Here is a 13,353-nt window from a genome sequence, read left to right as displayed (position 1 = left end):
TCTATTTCCTCCACCACCCCCCTTATTGTCTTTCAGTCCAGTCTCTTCTCTTCCCCTCTCTCTTCCTGCCTCTGCCTGCCCCGCCTCCAGCTCTGCCCCCTCAGCCACAGGGGGTTTAGGCAGCAAAAGGGGGAATGGGCAGGCCATGAAGTGAACCCTGGGGAACTCCTGGCAGCTGTCAGCTTTGCGAAGCAGGAACTGTTAAGTAGGGCTGGGACAGAGTGAGTCCTCTGACCATTCCTCTCCTGCCCCCAGAGGGGCCTGTCAGAACCAAAAGCAAACCCCAGCCCCGGCCTCGGCAACCCAGGCGTGATGGACTGAGCCCAGGAGACTGGAGATGGAAGGGTAGAAGGGAGCACCTGTCGAGAGGCAGCGCCAGGTGGGGGAGGCAGCAAGTGGGACAGAAAGTCAGAGAAGCAGATCCACAGGCAGCAGCAGAGAGGCAGGCATGCAGAGCCAGTGAGATCGTATGGGAATATTAGGACACCCCCACCCCACATTCTTCATGCGCTCCCCCCCCCCCAAGTCTGGAAGGGCAGATGCTTCCCTCTTCCCAGCCTGATCTGTTGAATGAGGGTGGGAGGAGGAAAGAGGGCAGCAGGGGGCTGCAGGATCCCTCGTTAACACTAGTTCACATCTCCCTCCAGAGAGCCACCCTGCTGAGTTTGGGGATTTTCAGAGGCAATTCCTGTTAACGAGCCAATTAAGTTGGGCCAGTGGCCTCTTAATTAGACTTGTTAACACCACCAGGACTGCAGGAGAGGGGGGCTACAGGGATCCCCCTGGGCCTGCCAGCAGCCCCACCCACTAATTACAACCCCCTCCCCAGGACAGTTTCTCTGTGGTGGAACATCTGTCCCTGTTCCCTGTCTCTCTGTGTCTCGGTCTCTTTCCCTCACTACTTGTCTCTGTCTTGCCCCTCTCTGAGCCTCTCTGTCCCTGTCAGAGGAGAAGGAAGCAGGAAACCCAGCCAGCCCTGACCACTAGTCTGTGGGGCCTGGGACCAGTCGAACAGAGGATGAAGGGGCGGAAGGGCGGTGGCTGGGGGCCTTGGAGGCCACAGCTGTGAGGCTGGACCAGAGACTGAATGGGGTCCTCCCCCCTGACCAGAGGCCCAGTGTCCAAGACTCAGGCCATCAAGTACCCCCCCCCAATCCACCAGCTTCGGCCACTGAGCCCCCTTCCAGCCTCCCTTCCAAAAACCTGGAGCTTCCAGGAAACACGCCAAGCCCCTCTCTCTGTACGCCCCCACCCCCCCAAGCACAGACTTTGCATCCAGCTGCCTGAGGAGGAGGTTGAAAACTGACCGTTGGGGAGGGTGTGTGGCCATCATGGTCCCAGCGGCAACACATTAACACCGATCAACAGCAGCTCAGAACTAACGAGGACCCAGTATGGAGCTTTAGTCTGGCGGGAGGGGTGCAGGTATAACCACAAGATAGGGAAACAGTGACTCAACAACACAACAGTCACAATGTCCATGAGATGGCACCTCCCCATCACACCTTATCTGCCTGATAAAAGAAGTGGATACACAACTTGACAACAATGACAAACCAAGGATGGAAGGGCAGGACGGGACTGAAAACACAACTCAATGACAGAAGACGACCACAGGCCACAGTGCAGAGGTGGAGGAAGCAACATGGCATGACAATCACAGTGTCACGACTGCTACAATAACACAACGGCAACACAAACAGCCATGCATCAACTCCAGAGATGGCAAGGAGTTAACCCTTTGTCTCTGGACAGCTCTCCTCCCGCCCCTACTGATGTGTTGTCCATTTCAGAAATTAAATCAAGCAGCAGGGGGAGGATGGGGTTCTTGGCCCTGACGCAGTGACAAATGCTCCAAAGGAATCAGCTGTGAAAAGGTTGTTAGAAGCCAGGATGAGAGACAGAGACAGGATGAGGTCATGGACATGGAGAACACAGAGGACAGAACTGACGGCTCCCTCACACCTGTGCACACAGGCTCACATGGGGAACACATGCCGGAAACAGTCCCCCTGGGCGTCCTAAGCAACTTCACACTGCCACACACACAGGATGAGGATGGTCACCCACAGAGAAGCAGCTCACACAGGACAATCATCCACATGGTTACAGTCACACATGGGTTCAGTCATACAGGGACAGTGTCCCATTTCAGTGACAGTAATACATGGTACAAGATCACAGGCATGCACATGAAGGGCATTATCACCCAGAGGTACAGTTACATGGGGACAGGGTCCCCCACACAGGGAGACATATAACAGGGACACAAACACACAAAGAGAAACAGATACTATCTGTCACACATGGGGTATAGTCTCCAAACATAAGGATATAGCCCCTAAAGGGTACAGACACATAGACAGTGTCACACATAGGACATAGCCCACAAGGGTAGAGAGAAAAGAACAGCCAAACAGGGACATACTCTCATTCACGCAAGAAAATGGTCTCACACACTCTCAGAAATGTGGCCTTGTGCCAGGGCCTTGGTTATGTGGGGACCTGTCTTTACACTCAGGAAGAGACCACTGCAGGCCCTGTGTAGGGCCAGGTAGCAGCCCTGGGGCCAGCCAGGCTCTCTCTGGGTCTCTGTGTTGATATTATAAGAGGCCACAGAAGTCTTGACCCACAACCCTCCTCCTGAACTCATAGCCTTGAGGGTAGCAGAGCTCAGTCATCAGGGTCTGCTCAAGCCTGGGCTCTAGAGATATACCCATCCTCCATGCCTCCACCCAACCCAGCCAAGGTAGAGGAGACAGGATCAAACCTACTGGGGAGATTAGGGAGCCTCATTCAAGGAAAGTTTCAAGTTTAGGCCTTGTAATGATTGGCCACTTGAGGTGCTGCCTCAAATGCAATACAAGGGCTGATGGTCAAGTGAGCATTTTGTTTCCCTAGCAGGGTACAGCTCTCTGTCCTGTGGACTGGGGGCAGGACTGGGCTCTCTTACTTGAAAAATGGGAAGCAGTCACTGAGCAGTCCCTCCCTCCTCCAATCATTCCAGCTGACTGACTGGTCTTCCTTAGTGCACCAGCCCTCTCCCATCTATTCCCCTGCCTGTCCCACAACCTTGGTCCCCATCTTCCTTCTAGGATAAAGTTGAGGGTAGAAAGTGACCAGCAGTCTTGCCCACTGTTTCCTATTGGTGCCCTCAATTGTACCTCCACAAATCTCCTGAAGGAGATCCCATTTTACCCAACAACATACAAGGACCCAGCTCCTAGCCCCACTCCCAACTCCTATTTCACATGCGCGTATCCTATGCCCTCCCTAGTGGGAGAGACATAGATCATTTTGAGCCAGAGACACAATCAACATGTGTGTGAATGAGAAGAGTTATGTCTGATACATCAGTGGGTCCCGCTGTGTTTCAATGTCACACAATTACATGTACTTCTGGGTGCTCATGCATGACAATGCCTGTGTGTGTGTGTGTGTGTGTGCACGCGCACGCGCGCATATGAGAGAGAGAGAGAGAGAGAGAGAGAGAGAGACTCCTGGGTGGTGTCAGTAGGTAACTGTGCCAACAAGGATTCATATGCAGCTCTGGGAGAAGGTCAATAGGCAGCTCCCCTGAGCACTCACCCTGTGGACTGTGTCTTTGGGTGTAGACAACGGCAGCAGCAGCAGCAAGCACAGCACAGCAGGCCCATGGGACAGGAGCAGCCATCTGTTGGGAGAAACGGGGGGGGGGGGGGGGGGCAGGGGGCAGCATCAGCCCAGGCAGGAATCTCCTGAGGAGCTCCCCTGTTCTCAGGCAGGACTGGGAAACCCCAGCCCTAGGGCCAGAGTACCTTGACCCCATATGCCTTCTTAATGGGGTTCAGGATCTTCTTTCAAACAATGGAAAGCAACATTACTGGCATCTGCAGGCAAAGGTTTGCTAAGATGGTAGGTGGCAACCTACAGTGGTTTGCTGTTCAATAAGAATGCTGGCTGCAGACTGTAGTTGACTTCAAATGAGTTATAGAACATTGGTAGTTCCAGGACCATTTTTCTAAAAAAATATATAACTTTACTGGTGAGGTTGGCTAATTAGCTATAAACATCACAAACTGAAGGGATAATGTTTTAACTTAATTCGAAGGCTATACTTCTTCAAATTGATTTGAATGGAAGGCCCTGGCTGTGCATCTGGAGTGGGGCAGGGAAAAGCCTGAAACTGTATGTTCGGGAGCCTCTTGGATCTGTCATTGGTCCCTGTCCATTCTGCCATAAGCCTGGCCACTAGGCTCTGGGGTACCAGAAAGGGCAACGGTACATGAGTCAGCTCAGATGTGGCTTGTGCTTTATTATATACCAATGACCACGAGAAAATCAGGGGGACTGGGGACACGGCTCAGTGATAGAAAGTTTGCCTACCATGAAGGAGGCCCTGGGTTATCCAGGACCACAGGGAGGGAGGGAAGGAAAGAGAAGAGAGGGAGGGAGGGAAAGAGGGAGGGAAAGAGAGAGGGAGGGAGAGAAATATGAGAATATGAATGGGGAATTTTCATATATAAGTCCTTGTCAGGGACCCAGGTCATCCTTTACTCCAGTCATGTACCCTCATGAGCCTGAGAATCCTAGCCCAGTGGATGAGCATCAGTGTCTACACACATCCATGTGGGTATAAAAAGTACACTCAGGACATGTCCCCAGAAGCCAGGGAGGATCCAGTAGCCTCTACCCAGTATCCTGCTTCTTAGGTTGAATACAACTGCTCCCACCTCCCCTGCACACACACTCACACAAGAGGGCAGGGAAATGACTATTTCCTGCAGAACAGAACCCAACTGTGACAATCTCTCCTTCAGTTTGTCAACCATTGAGAAGCCAGAGAAAGATACTGAGGGACACTACCAACACCCAATTAGGTCACTGTCAGAAATAAAGTCAACCTCACAACAAAGTCACTGGCTAGAGACAGCCCAAACAACCAGAGAGAGCCCCAAAGAAATAGTTATACACACAGTGGGAGTTAGAAACTATTAAGGGGGACCATCAGACAAAGGCAAATAAAATCAGGTAACAGCTGATGAATGGTCTAAGAATAGCCAACAGGACCAAAGAAATGGCCAAAGAATAGCCAACATGACCAAAGGAACTGCCACAAACGCTGTGAAAGATTTAGCCAGACACAAGCAGACATACTGCCAGAGGAAGAGCAAGGAGCACAGGCAGAGAACTCATCAGCCAGAGAACTAGAGACACTGTCAGAAACAGTGCCAGGGAAACTGTCTGACACACAAGCAGAGAAACACCAGAGAAACTGATAGACACAAACAGGCGTACACCCAGACAAACAGCTAGAGGAAAAACCAGAGCCACAGCCAGATGCTCAGTCAGGAAGTATCTACACCACTAAAAACACTGCCAAAGACACCATCAGACACACAGACACCCTCCCAGGGACACAGCCAGAGACACCATTAGAGATATTGCCAGAGAAACAGTCAGACACACAGCCAGAGAAACTGACAGACATACTGCCAAATACACCAAGAGAAAGTGCCAGAGACAAAGCTAGAGACAATGCAGACATGGCTATAGTAGAAGCCAAAGGTGGGTCTCAGCCTGTAGCAGATGGAGCTGAATCTGACTCCTAGGGCTCCTTTATGGGAGATGGCTCCTCCCTGCCCAGGAAAGTCCTCTCCTCTGAACACGCTTATCCTACTGGCCATACCTACAGGTGCTCCGACTGCCCCGCCCTGGCAGAGCTCCTTTCTCTGCCCCATGTGGCCTCAGCCACCCTTCCCACATCAGAGATTCCTGGAGCCTTAGCTACCACTTGCCCTGTCTTCTCTAGACCCTCAGCCCCTCCCCATCTTCAACTGTTCCCCAGGTCTAGGAGGTTAAGGCAAAGTTAAGCGGCCGACAAACTAGCAAACAAACCCAGGACTGAATCCAGAGCTGGTTCTGGAGAAACAGACACACTGAAGGTCTACCTGGCTCCCCACTTCAGCCCTTGCCAGGAGCTCTCAGACCCTCCCCCTCCACTTCCACCATCTGTCCGTGCCTCTCCCCTCACAGCCAGGAAGATCCTCCACCTCACTGCCAGGTCCACTGCCCACCCACGAGAGAGGAGCCAGGGCAGGAAGACAAGAAGGCAGAGGAGCAAGGCTGGATCATAGGATGGGAGTGCCAGAGAGAGAAGAGGGAGGGATGGCCTCTGCTCCCAGTTCCTTCCGGGTCCCAGTCAGGTTGGAGGGGGGAGATGGCCAGGCAAGCACACAAGCACATACCCCATGAGCGTGTGCACACACACAAATGCTCAGGCCCCCGCAGGGGGAGGGGTGGCTTCTTCATCAAAGTCGCCTCCATCAGCCCAATGAGTTACTGTAAGGGCCGGGCCCTGGGCCAACGGGGCTGCAGCCACGGGAGACGGGCGCTGCTGAGAGAGCGCTAGCACTGCAGAGTGGGGGTGGGGTACAGACAGACACTGCAGGGTCTGGGCACCCAGAAAAAGGAGAGACTGGGGAGGGGAAATGGAGAAGCAGGGAGAAATGCAGAGCACTGACTGGAGACTCAGCGGGGCAAGGAGACAGGGATAGAAATAGAAGGGATGCAGGGGAAACAGCAGATTTCAGGGTGAGGGAGAGAGAGATCCAGAGGGCCTGGGAGCCCACCCTAGAGCATCTGAGGAAGCTCACCCAGCTCTTCTAGTGAGAAAGAAGAGGTATCCGTATGGTAAGAACTGGTGTGAAGTAAGAGCAAGGCTCTCCAGAGGATGGAGAGATTCCCACTGCGGATCCAGAAGCCCAGGCCCCAGGGGACAAAGGTGGACTGAAACTCTATCCCTGTCCCTGCCCCTGCTGACCCAGAAATCCCCAAATCAGTTTCCCTTCCTCTTTCCTCAGAGTCCCAACTGAACCCACTCTCCAGGTGGGAAGGCTGAGGCTAGAAGCATCCAGAACACACCACCACTCTGCTCTGGCTCACCTCAGGCTCTCATCCCAGGGCAAAGAGCATTTTCCCCAGGAATTTTCCAAGTCCACACTCTATGACTCTGGATAGTCTGGATGATAAATGCCAAAGAGCCCTAGACAAGGGCTCCCAGTAGGCCCCCTGAAGAGGACATCCCAAGAATGAGGAAGGAACAGAGGGCACTAGCAAGAAAGGAAACCAGGGGCAGTATGTCTGCTTGTGTCTGGCTCAGTTGGTAGAGTGAAAAAAAAAAAAAGGAAGGAAGGAAGGAAGGAAGGAAGGAAGGAAGGAAGGAAGGAAGGAAGGAAGGAAGGAGACCAGTGCCTAGCAGCACAAGCGATCTAGCACCTCTCCTGAGCGGAACTGAAACCCCAGTGTCACTGTTACACACAGAGGTGATTCATAAGACAAATCCCAAGGCTCTAACTTCTGCCACTATCCTACTGTGACACAAAAACACCATCACAGAGAGATAACACCCAGTGAAAATGATACAACAGCACTATTGACAGTAACACATAGGGGTGTTGACAGTCATCTTGATGATAATGAAGCAGTGAATACAGTCACACACAATAACACCAACAGGGGAATGACACCTGTTGAGACTGATAGCCAGCCCCAGGGCAGTAACCTCAGAATCAAAGATGCAATGAGACTTACAAACACATACAGTAACACTCATGATGTCATCAACATAGTGACACAGGGATGATACCAGTCCACAGTAATACTGACACCCGTGGAGGTTGAGTCACCATAAGTAACATTGACAGACATAGCAACAGGCTGGAGATCAGGGACTTCTACCTAGTTTTCAAGTCTGGCTTAGGATCCAGGACCCGAGACCCCTCTTATCAGTAATGTCCCAGTTGCTCTGTGCCCTGCTTCCTCTTGCCCAACTGAAGACAGAACCTGAGGGAGGGAACAGTGAGTTTTGGAAAGTCTCTATTTATTTGTGCAGAATTACAGCCAGCAGTTTGGGTTACTGAAGACCAGTCAACCCTGAGGAATTCCTGCCACAATCAGGTCAGGGCTGAGGGGTTATGAGCACCATTGACTGGGTCTCGGCTTTAACTGCGTGTGAGTATCGATCCACAGTCGTGTGTTCTGAGCTGGAGCAGGGTGTGTGGGGAGGCTGGTATGAGAGCCAAATAGACTCCACCTGGCCTGGAATGAGCAGAGGCCTCAAGCAGTGTCCTCAAAGCAAGGTTACCAGATCTGAAGACCACCAACTCAGACTCCCCACTATGGCTGAGGATGGGGTGGGTCAGGCACATTCATCTGATGGAGGGTATCAGGCCCAGTACAGGACCAAGGTGATTCTTAACAGCTTCTAGTCCCCACTTGGCAGCCCCAGACTCAAGATCTCACGGTGTGAGTGCAGAAAGGGCACCCTTGGACCTGGGGCCTCATCTTCTCCTCTCCACAGAGTAGCTCTAGGGAGCCTACCTCTGGGAATGAGGTAAGAACATAGGACACATTGGAGACCAACTGATCCAAACACTGTAGGAACTCTGAAGGTTTCAGCTCTTCAGAGGAATTAGGTTCCAGCAAGAAAGACAGACACATACACTTAGAGAAATAAAATGAGAAGCAGGGTAGGGGTGGAGATGGGGGCAAGAACAGGATGGGTAGGGAGAAATAGCACTGGCCTGGCCGAAGGGGAGTCTGGAGAGACAGTCAGAGTGGGCAGGAAGCTCAGAGAAGGGGAGGAGGGGCCGAGGCCGGGAGGCCCCCAGATCCCACCAGGCCTAGGCAGCCTGGACAGCGTGGGCGGTGGGGGCGGGGGCAGAGGCCTGCACTGTCCAGAAGCTGGGGGGGCCAATGGGTAGACTAGGCCAAGGAGGGAGGCCTGGCCCCTGGCAGCTGGCCCAGTAGGCCCCCCACCAGGGAGCGGGTGGGCCCAGGTCAGGGGCCAGCTCCTGGGCTGGAGCTGGCTGGCCATGGGCTGGCTCCCACTCCCTGTGGTGTCTCTTCCTTCTGTTTCTCGGAGTCTCTTGTCTCTGGCTCTATCCCTTTTCCTTCCTCTCTAAATCCAGACCTGCTCCTCCTCTCAGCTCTTGGTGCCCCAAGTGGTATAGGACCCAGAAGCTATGGCTGGGTTTGGCTTCTCCTTTACTCCTCTGGGACTACCACCTCCCCACCTACTCCAGAGGCAAGTCCTAGTACTCAGGGGAAAGGACCCCATGGAAGCACAGGCCCCCTCCTACTACTCAGAAGAGGGTAGGACAAACTGAGCACCAGTGGGAGGGGGGCCAGGAGGGAGGCAGGGGGAGCAGTCCCCCAGCTCCAGCGCTGGCCGAGGTTGTGGAAAAGGAGGCGGCCCAATGTGAGTGAGTTGGGGGGGGGTATCCGCACCTGCTGTTGTGACCTCCACAGCCGGAGATGGGGGCCTTGGGGGGGGGGACAAGATTCCGGATGGATTTTGGCAGCAGCCTGGACTCTGAGTGCTCAAACCCCCCACCCCCAGCCTCTTGCACCGTGGGGACCCTGAGATCAACATGTGCGTGCCCTGCTGCACGTGTGTGCAGGCGGGTTTTTTTTGTGTGTGTGGTGGGGGGGTGGGCAGGGCCTTCTCATGATGGGCCTGGCTGGGCAGCTCGGGAGGTGTCCTGGGAAGATGGGAATCTGTCCCACCAGCCTGTGTCCACATGAAAAGGCCCAGTTGGGGCCCTGCAAGCTGTGGTAATCCATACACATAATGTGCTTAAGCACCACTCTAGATGCAGAAGACCCAGATTATCTCCCTCAGAAGTCATCTGGTCCAGACCCCGACCTCTTGAATAGGGACGCTGGAAGGGGCACATTCATATCCCTTTGGGCACATGGGCTCTGAACAGCTTCATAGAACTCGAGGCCTAAATGTCAAATCCTCTATCGTCCAACACTAGTTCAGAGTCTCTTCTGGCTTCCAGAATAATCAGGAGGACCCTTCCACCCAGGAAGGACCTCACACCAGTCAGGTCCTCTTGTAGGGACAGAATGCTACATCAGGAAATTAGCTGGAAGGACTCCATGAAGGGTGGGGATGGACAGGGAAACAGTATTGAGTGAGACTTCCCTTAGCTGGTAGGGGCACAAGAAAGGGTCCACAGCAGGTAGGGGGTGGTCAAGAGGTGGGCTCCATGAAGACATGGTACTTCATGGAGACAGAAAAATGGACAACATGGCTTTCCAGATTTGGAGTGTGGTTCAAAGATTCAATTTGTCTCAGCATCTCCTACCATACCACACCCTGGCTCCATCACTGCTGTGGTACCAATATACCCTTGAAAATATACACAGAAGCCCACGCATGCAAGCCTGTACACACACACTCACACACACACCCCACCAAGGGATGGGGCAGCAATGCAAGCGAAGCATAGGTTTGTAACACTAAGAACTGAAGATGGTCTTTCTGACAGAGCAAGAGTTGAGTGGGGGCTGGGGGAGACAGAAGATTGGACTGTCTTTTTATGGAACAGTGATCTGTTCTTTCTGCCCCCCTAACATGCATGTGTACTGTTCAGGCTCCTTCTGAGAAACCTTCTGGTCTGCTGGGCAAGAGCAAGCCATCCTTCCTCCTCCTTTCTCCCCTCCTTCACAGTGGGGAAGCCAGAGCAATCTGTTCCTGATGGGTAAACACAGGCATGAGTATGCGCACACACATACTCACACACACCAGCAATTCAGGGTCACACAGAACCCAGTGCTTACTTTACCCCAAGAGCGCACACTTGGGCTCTTACTGCCACTCTGGGGCAGAGTGCCCCAGAGCCTCCCCCCACACACACACACACACACTCACACACTTCCACAAACACACAGCCAGAGCTTTACAGACACACCCAGGAAGTCTCTCACAGACACTGGCATTCAGAGTCTACCATAATGGCCACACATCATGGCCTCCCACACGGACACCCACTGCCATAGCCTCATGCACGCTGGTGTGCATACACACGCACATACAGTCAGTCACACATACACGCACAGACTCCCTCACACAAAACAGTCATGGTCTCACATATGGATACCATCACACACTCAGAATAGTCGACCTTCCACATAGGCTCCACTGTGCACCTCCAGAAACTCAGAGTCCCCCAGTCACCCTCAGCCTCGCAGCCCACACCCACAATGGTAAATAACACAGATACACACTCAACAGTCACACCATACTGGGACCTCAGGTTGCTTAGCTGTGCTTACGGAGAGAAATAAAGTCCAGGGTAGCCTAAGGCAGGAATGGAAAAGAAAGGGAAAACTTTGTTGGTCCTTAAAAGGCAAAGAAATAGATAATTATTCCCCTGGCAGCTCCTTCCACCCCTAACCCTGCTTTCAACAGCATTAGGGAAAGAAGGGAGATCCAGGCCAGACTGGAGGGGTAAGGAAACCCCTGTGTGAGAGAGATGGAAGCACTGGTAGAGGCAGGAGCCAGAAAACCCCATAATCAGCCCACTCCCCAGGCCCTTGCTGCCTCCTCCACCTTTCCCCTCTTCAAGATGAGAACAGCAGCAGCTCTCAGTCTCTCTTATCTGCTGTGTGATCCCAGACTTCTCTGTTACCTCTCTGTGCCTGTACTGTCTCTAGGGTACCCAGATGTCAGCCCTCAATGCAGAAGGGGCAGAGAAGGAGTAGGAGATGAGGTCCTGAACTCAACAATTCCTGGCTCCACCAAAACCCTGTCATCACTCTTAGGCCCAAAGAGAGATGGGGAGAGGTGCCCAGAAGTAGGCAGAATGGGCTCTTTCCTAACTAATCACTGAGGACATGAGTCCCAAAGCCTCCTTGGATCCTGTAGCCCAAACCCCCACCACAGGAGCCGATGCTGAGTCGCTGTCCAGGCAGAATGGAATCCAGGCATGGTTGGCCAGTCCCCAACTCTGGAACAATTGGCAGTGTTGTTGACATCCTTACCACTTGCCACTCCAGGTGTAGCTGGGGCCCTGACGCCCCCATCCTAAAAGGAGCCTGATAGGGCTCCATGGAAGCCAGGCACAGCAACAGGACCTAAGGAAATCAGGCAGGGGAAATCCCATAAAGCCAGGTGATAGGGATTTGTGGAAAGCAAGCAGCAGGGACAAAAGAAACCAGGCAGCAGGGGGTAAGGAAACCAGGTAACAGGGCCCAAAAGAAGACAGGCTGTGGGGTCCAAATGAAACCAGGCAGTAGGGACTAAAGTTAGCTAGGAGGTGTAGACAAATGAAGCCAGGCTTTGGGGATCAAATGAAACTAGGCAAGAGGCCCACAGGATGTAAGAAAAGAAAGATATCAGGAGCTCATCCCTTGTCTAGATGTCACCCCCACACCCTGGGCCTCTCTCTCAGTAGTCCCCCTCCCACCCAGGCAATGGTCCCCTCCCCCAGGCTGCTGGACACAGCCAGAGCCCCCTCCCCTCTCAGAGGCCTGGTCCAACTGCAGCCAATGGGCCCCGGCCCCATCCCTGGGACCTCAGGAAGTCCCAGTCCCTCCCACCGGCTGCAGAGGCAGGGGGGCTGGGGGGAGAGAAAGAGAAGAGAAGAGAGACAGCTTGGCAGGGGGAGCGCGCCGAGCAGCCGCGGGGGGCGGGGGCCGAGAAAGGAGCGGGAAGCGCCGAGGCGGGCTGGCGGGCTGGCGCGGGCGGGGGCGTCTCGGCAGCGGCGGCGGGGGTGACAAGTCCTCCGGCCCTGCGGCCGTGCGGCCACTGACCTGGGTCCCCGCGCAGGCGCCCGTCGATGCCTCCGGCGCTCCGTGGGTCCGCTCGGCCGCCCGCGGGCATCGGGTCCCCGGGGCTCAGGGCTGGGGCCCCGGCAGCCCCGGCCAGCCCGGGAGGCAACAGCAGGCCCCCCGCCCCGGGAGCGCCCCAGCGGGCCGGCAGGCAGGCGAGGGGCCGACCGGCCAGGCCGGGAGCTACGCGGGCGAGCCGCGAGCGAGTGGGCCGGGAGGAGGGGAAGAAGGAGCGCGCCGCGAGCGAGCGAGCGAGCTAGCGGAGGGAGCGAGCTAGCGGAGGGAGCGAGTGAGGGACGGCATGCAGTGAGGTCATCCTTTGAATCTAATTGTCTGAGTCAGGAGGAGATGTGGCACTTGATGCTGGGGGAGGGGAGGGGAAGGGACCCTCGGCTCCCGCCCGGGCTCCTCCTCACACCCAGGTTTGGCAGGGCCTTCCTTGCCCCCGCCAGGACGATGTGTCTCCGGCCAACCCAGCCTGCCCGTCTCAGGGCTGACCTCTGCTGCCTGGGGTATCAGCAAGCAGCGAGATGCAGAAGCCAGTCCTGGCCCTCGGCCTCCTTCCTATCTTCTTGGGAATGATGGAGACACCCTGCCCTGGGCCCAGGTCACCTTCCCACATTTTTTTAGGGTATGGAAAGCTCCCAACGCACCCGCAGGTCATATTTCTGCCCTCTGAGGAGAAAGGGGGAACTTCAGTCAGCCTTTCAAGATACCTTTGTGCACTTTAAGAAGATGGGGCCCCATACA

At 54.5% G+C, this 13,353-nt stretch overlaps 1 protein-coding gene across 4 annotated transcripts in view; it reads right to left on the bottom strand.

Annotated features, from left to right (window-relative positions):
* The window catches only part of CNTFR (ciliary neurotrophic factor receptor), a 38,285-nt gene that overhangs the window by 13,876 nt on the left and 11,056 nt on the right, over positions 1 to 13,353 (bottom strand). For 2 of the 4 annotated variants that reach the window (XM_081263632.1, XM_081263633.1), the window contains one exon: positions 3,589 to 3,673. The exons of 1 other annotated variant lie outside the window; for it this stretch is intronic. In XM_081263632.1, coding sequence (XP_081119758.1) covers positions 3,589 to 3,673 — 85 coding nt within the window. Of the gene's footprint in view, positions 1 to 3,588; positions 3,674 to 11,814; positions 11,908 to 13,353 lie in introns of all 4 variants that reach the window. One more of the 4 variants, XM_081263631.1, reaches the window with a different exon arrangement.

This window comes from Spermophilus citellus, assembly GCF_964194105.1.
Source record: "Spermophilus citellus genome assembly, chromosome: 2".
NCBI classification, from domain to species: Eukaryota; Metazoa; Chordata; class Mammalia; order Rodentia; family Sciuridae; genus Spermophilus; species Spermophilus citellus.
The sequence above is the reverse complement of the archived record's forward strand: the minus strand, read 5'-3'. Positions and strand labels throughout refer to the sequence as shown.